At 51.5% G+C, this 7,384-nt stretch overlaps 1 protein-coding gene across 1 annotated transcript; it reads left to right on the top strand.

Moving 5' to 3' along the window:
- Positions 1 to 958: 958 nt before the first annotated feature.
- On the top strand, positions 959 to 4,223 carry LOC143638102 (mitogen-activated protein kinase 4). The gene is made up of 2 exons (XM_077105606.1): positions 959 to 1,504; positions 4,218 to 4,223. Exons 1-2 carry the CDS (start codon positions 959 to 961, stop codon positions 4,221 to 4,223), a joined length of 552 nt encoding a protein of 183 aa, XP_076961721.1.
- The last annotated feature ends 3,161 nt before the right edge of the window (positions 4,224 to 7,384 follow it).

Genomic DNA, 7,384 nt, shown 5'->3' with positions numbered 1-7,384 from the left:
AGCTGGCTGGACAGATCAAATAACACTTGGGCTGCTTAACAAAAGACGCAAGTGGGAAGGTGTTGGAAGCTGGAGTGTGGAAATTTACCCAACCTTGTTTCTTTGACAGGGAAGGCGACTCGCTCTGAAAGATGCCCCGTTCCTGCAGCCCCTCTGTATGCAGGGCAATCGTCTTGGTCAAGGTGGCATGGCTGAGTGGGTGAAAGAGGATGCAGCCCACCCAAGTCTTCGGAGGATCCAGCCTGGCAGCTGAGCTCTCCTTGAACTTGGGACATCGGTATAAACTGGCATAGAGCTCACCAGAGGCATTTGGCTTTCTCTAGCTTTTTTTCTCAGGACTCCTCAGGCTACTTTGGGTTTGGGAATCTAAGGGGAGCTGGCAGAAGTAGAAGGAAGCCCCTAGAAGCCTCCAGAACCCATTGACGGGATCCCTTCCTACTGCTCAGAACACAGAGGGAGGCTGAGCTTGGGACCCTCAAGTGAAGGAACGCAGCTCAGCTCATGACTCCCCTACGTCAGCCAGAAAGAGCTGCTCGTAACAGAGAAGGATTCAAAGAGGAGAGTTGCTGCACATTTTACTGAGATCCATGGTGACAGAAAAACATCACCTCCCTCCAGATAATCATACCAGGTTTTCCTTCTAAGATGCTAGACTTGAAAGAAGCATGAGCCACTCTCAGCATCAAGGAGGGTTTGGGAAGCATAACTGTTGGTGGACAGTCCTCCCAGAGCCCGCAAGGAAAGCAGCCTGAGCCCGTTGCTGTCCATCTCTGTGAGCAAGGACCTGCCCCGCTCTTGCCTCCAGACGGCTGGTGGCAGTGACCTCACCAGGAGCAAAAGCGTCCCTCAGCTGGGGGACTTGGCAGAATGAGGAGTGCTGCGGAGGCCACCAGCTGGGACTTGGCCTTTCCTGACTGCCCCTTCCTCACACGGGCAGCTCCAGACCACTGAGCCAACAATGGCCGAGAGAGGAGACTGCATTGCCAGCGTCTACGGGTATGACCTGGGCGGGCGCTTTGTTGACTTCCAACCCCTGGGTTTTGGGGTCAACGGGCTCGTGCTGTCAGCCACAGACAGCCACACCTGCCGGAAGGTGGCTGTGAAGAAGATCGCCCTGAGCGATGCCCGCAGCATGAAGCACGCTCTCCGGGAGATCAAGATCATCCGGCGCCTGGACCACGACAACATCGTGAAGGTGTACGAGGTGCTGGGACCCAAGGGCACTGACCTTCAGGGCGAGCTCTTCAAGTTCAGCGTGGCCTACATTGTCCAGGAGTACATGGAGACTGACCTGGCGCGCCTGCTGGAGCAGGGCACGCTGACCGAGGAGCACGCCAAGCTGTTCATGTACCAGCTCCTCCGCGGGCTCAAGTACATCCACTCCGCCAACGTGCTGCACAGGGACCTGAAGCCCGCCAACATCTTCATCAGCACAGAGGACCTCGTGCTGAAGATAGGGGATTTCGGGTTGGCGAGGATCGTGGATCAGCATTATTCACACAAGGTATGTCTGGCTGGATGGCTGCTCCCTGGGGCCCTTCCAACACGCACACTATTCCATAGGGTATTCCTTAGATTCTTGACTGTGGTCAGTATGGAGGGGAGGCTGGAAGGTTCGAGAAAGATTCCCAGGCCTGAAAAGTTGTTGGTGGAGATGTTGCTCCTCATCTTAACTCTGCCACACGGCCATGACCAGTAACTCTGGGCTGTACAAAGTAGAAGGTCGGACTAGACCAATTCGAAAGTTTCTTCTAGCTCCAAATTCTATGTCTTTGATATCGTGTGGTGGGTGAACTTGTCTGTAGCATCCCCTTAGCTCTGCTGTCCCCACAACCGCTTCATCTCCCTGATGTCTGCTCAGGACACCCCCTGAGGCTTCCCATCCTATGAGTCTTCTACTTCTCTCATCAGAGCAGGCCAATTCTGTGTCACTTTCTCACCATCTGTGGATCATGGGCCCAAATAGCTAACGTGATAAACTAATGCTCATTAGACATTATTAGCCTGTCGGAAGCCATTCTCACACGTGACTGGGTGACTCCCGGTTAGGGTCTGAGGCGCTCTGGCTGTGTCGGAGCTTTCCCGGCCCTCTCCTGATGAGAGAACCTGTCCGTGTGGGGGTGTAACTGACCACTGACCCCGGAGGCCCAATCACTGACCCTGACCTTGGAGTGCGGCCCCCCCTTCAACCTTCATTGGATGGAATTATCCCCTGAATTTCTTGCTCCCCAATAAAAGGCTACTCCCTGGCGTGCTCGCTCTCTCTCTCTCCTGCTAGCCCTGAGTAATCCTTGCTGCCCTGCCGGGCGGTTAGAGGAGGGAACCAGAGAGGGGAGCCGTCTCGGACCTGGTCATAGAAAAAGGTAACTGAGTCTGTGTGTTTATTTCGATCTCACTAGCTAACTTTTATGCCAAGAACCTCATTAATGAAACCATTGCGCTGGCCGCATGGTAGATTAGCCAGTTAATTCCAGGCCTCCCGAGTTCTGTGACACCCTCATCCCTCAGTGGGAGAGGAAAGCCATGAGGGTCAGGATGGTTCTATTAATATCCCCCATATTGGATAACTAAATGGTCCCCAGCTTCAGGGAGTGGAGTTGGCCTGGCCACACGGGTGGGGTCACTTGTCACACTGACCTTGTTCTCATGGCCCAAACCTTCTGAGCCTCCCTGACCCACTGTTTCTTCAGGTGCTGCTGATTCTCTGACATTTTATCTGTTTCCCCGCCCCAGGTTCCTGCCACTCTGGGGCACCTCTGAGCCCCTTGGGGTGAGCCTATCACCAGGGACCTCTCTACAGAGCATGCAGGAACAGGCTGGTTTCCAGCCTCCTACTGAAACCTTTATACCTTGAAATTTGTAATTTTTAGAAAAATTTGCAGTCCTGGAGATGGAATCCAGGGCCTTGCATTTGCTGGGTGAGCACCCTAATACTGAGCTGCACCCCAGCCCTGTACCTTGAAAACACCCCCTTGGAAGCAAGTGCTCCATAATCTGTGAACAGCCAAAGGATGGGGGTGGGTCATGAGTAGTGAAGGTGGCTCTGACCTTGAACATGCAGCTGTCCCTCTGAGGCCCACTCCTGAGCTCTCTTCCCTACGTAGAAAGGCTCTGATCTGTCTGCCGCAGCCGCAGTGGAAGGCGGGCAGGTTTCCTGTCCCACCCGCAGATTTCAGAACCCAAAGCAACCTAGCTGCCTCTGGGTCAGTGGTGCCACAAATAACTTTGCCACCTTAACCTTGAGTGTGTCCCCTGCCCCAACTCCGGCAGCTGAGACCTACTTTGTAGGTAGGAATGTCCACGGTAAAAACAAGCATAGAACAATAACAAAAATGTACCCTTTGTTGTCTTCCTAATGTCTGAACAGTTCTCCATGGTCTTTCCAAACAATTAAACCAAAGGTTCAACCCAAATCAGTTTTTATTTGATTAAAAAAACCAGAGAATCCACAACACTTGTATCTGGGACGCACAGAAATCACTTCTACATTGGAATAAGTTTTATATATGGGAATCACAGTACGATGCAAGAGGCTGATTTAGTAGTGTTATAGGGAAAGAGCTTACAATGGCACATAGTAGGCTTTCAGTAAAGTCAGGAAAGATGGTTTGTCGTAGTGAAGATTGATGTAGTAATAAATCTTAGGAGTTGGCCCAGTGTGAGAAAGAACCACTATATGAGCGTCAGGGCTCTGGGCTCCCTTCTGACCTTGAGAGGTTGAACATGGATGGCCATTGACCCTCTGGAACTGCAGTTGCCCTGTCTTTGACAGAGACAGCAGTCCACACCCTGTCTACCCCTCTGGCTGTGGTTGGACCAGAGTGTAGAAGTCCTTGGGAAGCAGTAAGGAGCACATCCATTCATGTCATGGCTGTTTGCTGAGCACTCAGCCAGCCCAGTGCTGGGGCCAGGGACAGACGAGGCTCCAGTGACTGTCCACAAGAGTTATGCTTGGCACTGTTGCCTCTCACTGCCACTTCCCCCGGGGACTTTCATTTTCCCGATGCAGAGGAATGTAGATATTCTGACTTAACTCTTGTCAGGCTCTCTTCAAGAAAATTAGCTGTAGGAGGTTAGAAAAAATAATTGAAACCAGTTACTAACCCAGGAGGAGCTCAGATCTGCCCCACGCCCTGGGTTTGGCAAGTGCCACCCGCCCCCACCCCTTCTCCTTCAAAAGCTTTCAGCTTTTAACTTCCTGCCCTCTTCTTCCCCAGGGATGATGAAGGGGCTTTGTAGTTGGTGATTTTATTTATCCAATGTTCATTTAAATCAGTTCTCATTTAATCCTCATAATGCTATGAGGCACTTAGGGCAAAGGGCCCGTTGGGAAATGGACAGAAATGACTTTCTCGGGTTTACGCGGCTGGCTATGGCAGAGGGATCCTAGAACTGAGGTCTTCTCAGGTCCTGTTGTGGGGCCTGTCCCTGCATACTCTTCTTAATGAAGTCTTCCTGGTTCTGGGTTGGAAGTAATCCCACCTTCCTCTGAACTGCCCTATATCTTTTCTCCATGCTGAAGCCTCTATCTTCTACCCTAATGGCTCTTGACTCCATCTTACGGGTATTTGTAACTGAATCTGTTCTCTCCCAGGTGGAGAGTCACTTGATTCTTGAGGGCTGTCTCTTGATCATCTTGGTTTCCCCCATGGAGTCTGACCACTGGGCCTGTGGCATGGCTCCCTGTTGATCTTGTGGATTGTATTGAGCAGATGGAAGAATCGTCTTCTACCAGAGCTTTGCAGATAAGAAGCCGACAGGGGAAGAGCCCTGCTCAAGGTCACGCTGTGCACGCGAAGCCTCACTTCTCAGTTGTTCTAGTTGCCAAATGTGGATAGTCATTCCCATTCCTCTTCTTTCCTAGAATTCTTGTTAGAGTCAAATGAAAGTGTGGAGGTCAGATTGGATAGAATCCCTAACAGAACTATTTGCCTGGTGACTCCAGGCAGACAGACGCAGGTCAGCTTACCCTCCACTGAGATGTGGACCCAACTCTTGGCATCATGGCCCAGGGATGAGTCATGAGGCCCTGGTTTGCGTCCCTTTCTGCCCCTCTCAGCAGGCCTACTGATGAGTTCTTGTCATTTCTATCAAGAAGAGACAGCTGAATGATCAAAGCGTGTTTTTCTTTAAATTGGTCCTATTAGAAAGTAGGTGATCTCAAAAGAAAAAATAACTAAAAGTTCACTAAGCCCTGTGCAAATTAAGAAATGTCAGGAAACCCCCAGAGAGCAGTTAGAGGGCCCAGACTGTGTGAACTCATCCCTATGGCCTGGAGAAAGCCCACTGTTTATCCTGCCATAGAGCCTCACTGTGCTGCCAACAGACCTGCTTCCAGGGGTGCAGGGGGAAAATACCCAGGGAGGAAAAGAGAGGAAAGGGGTCCATCAGAATCTGCTCAGCTGGAGGCTTGTATTTTGGGTGAATCATTCGAGTAAGTCTGAGCTTGCTGCTGGGCTGGCCTGCCTTTGAGCCCCAAGCCCTGTCTTCTTACCTCATTCACAGTCACCTCCATTCCTCATTAGGATTCCTTAAAGCTCAGCTAGCTCAGGGCTTCTCAAATTGTGGTCCCAGAGCTGCGGACTCAGCTCACTTGGGAACTCCTTAGAGGTGCAGATTCTGAGTCCCTTCTCAGACCCACTGAATCCAAGAGGAGGTGGAACAGGCCATCTGTGTCCCCAGGCCTCCCAGTGATCCCAGTGTTCTGAAGCAGCAGGCCGCCTGCCTGTGGACAGACAGCAGAGGCTGCCCGTGAGCTTGCTGCTGCCGGGGCGCTGTGGGCAACACCAGCTCCTCCCAGATAGAGAGGGGAAGTTGAGGCAGGCACCTTCACCAGGAAGGGTGGCTGAAGGTGCAGCTCAGAGCACAGGTTGGCTTTGCAGGTCCTGTCACATCACCTCGGAAACAGCCTGTTCCACCAGGGCACAGATTTGGCAGAGAGCTAAACAAACCAGGCACCTAAACCAAGAGGAGTGTGGGTTCTGCGCAGGTTTGGTTTTAACGGCTAGTCAGGTGGTACGAGCAGTGATTTTGGAAAACATATACTTTTTCGTTCTGGTGTCAATTACTTCACTAAGATGTTATTTTAAAACAAAAACACTGGTTTCACAGCTCAGGAAGATTGAATGTTTGAGGGCTCAGTAAATCACTGTAGTTTATTGAGGCCGTGGTTCAATTCAAGGGCTCACAGGAGGCAAGGAAGGACCACGCAGAGCTCCCACATGGGTCTCTCCTGTTCATGGGCCGACTTCCCCTTCTCTGGCCACTCACCTGCTTCTGGAGACATCTGCGGCCAGGATCACCTTCCCATCTTCCTGAGAAGACACACAGAAAGGGCCTTTCAAGCACACATTCCCTTGACACTGAGCCTCAGAGGAGGAGAACTCATCCCCCTGGTCTGTGCCAGCGCCCTCTTGTCCATGTGCTCATATCTTGGATGGCTTCCGCATGACAGATGGCAAACCTCAAGGTTCAGGGAGGGGAAGGATTTGTCCAGACCCTAGAATAGGATCAGAGTCCACAGTGCTGGCACCATGGGGGGCCCAGCCACCCACAGAGGCCCTGAGAAAACAGGCTCATGGAAGGACACCTGGCCAAGGGACCAGCTAGCTAGAAGGTCACTTTCTTCTTAAGCCGCTAAACATGTTATTCCAAATCAGTGGAGCTGAAAAGATTTATGTAGAAGACTATAAAATATCCCTTTCTGAAGGGGAAAAATATGGCCTAGCGGATTAGAACAGAGGTTGTTCTGGAGAGTCAAGTGTCCCTGAACACTCAGGAAGAGTTAGAAAGCTCATTTTGTTGGCTTTCAGTGCCCCCTTTCCCTGAAGAAGAGGCCCCAGGAGCAGGAGAACACCGCCCACAGGCCCCTACCACAAGAAGCTACCCACTGAACCCCAGGAATGATGTTATACATCTTTAACAACTGGCACGACCCAGGCACCAAACAATCACGATGTCCCAGCCAGAGTCCTGAGGAGGGTCCTGGAGGTTCTCTGCTTCCCAGAAACTGGCCCTTGATTGCCTGTTCACGGGTCTCACTCTGACCACAGGTCTAGTGTGCCTGTGCCTGTGCTTTCCAGCCTGCCTTATTGCTGCCCCTTAAATCAAAACTCACTCTTTCAAATGTGCCTGTAGGTCTGGTTTTCCCCTGGGGGTGAGCAGCTGATTAAATGTTCCTCCTGACAACTTCTTACTCTCAAAACCAGCCTACTCACCCACCTGGTACTCACCTGTCAATCAGAGGTGCCACTTCCGATGGCAAGCCACGAAGCTCTAGACTTCAAGAAGCATTCAACTGGCCAGGGGGGAGGCTAAAGCGGAGCTGGTATTTCATCTAGGCTTGTTGGCGACAAATTCTTTGTCATCTAGAAAGTATCTTTAT

Source organism: Callospermophilus lateralis, chromosome 17, assembly GCF_048772815.1.
Source record: "Callospermophilus lateralis isolate mCalLat2 chromosome 17, mCalLat2.hap1, whole genome shotgun sequence".
Taxonomy (NCBI): Eukaryota; Metazoa; Chordata; class Mammalia; order Rodentia; family Sciuridae; genus Callospermophilus; species Callospermophilus lateralis.
This window is presented reverse-complemented; position numbering and strand designations above follow the sequence as displayed.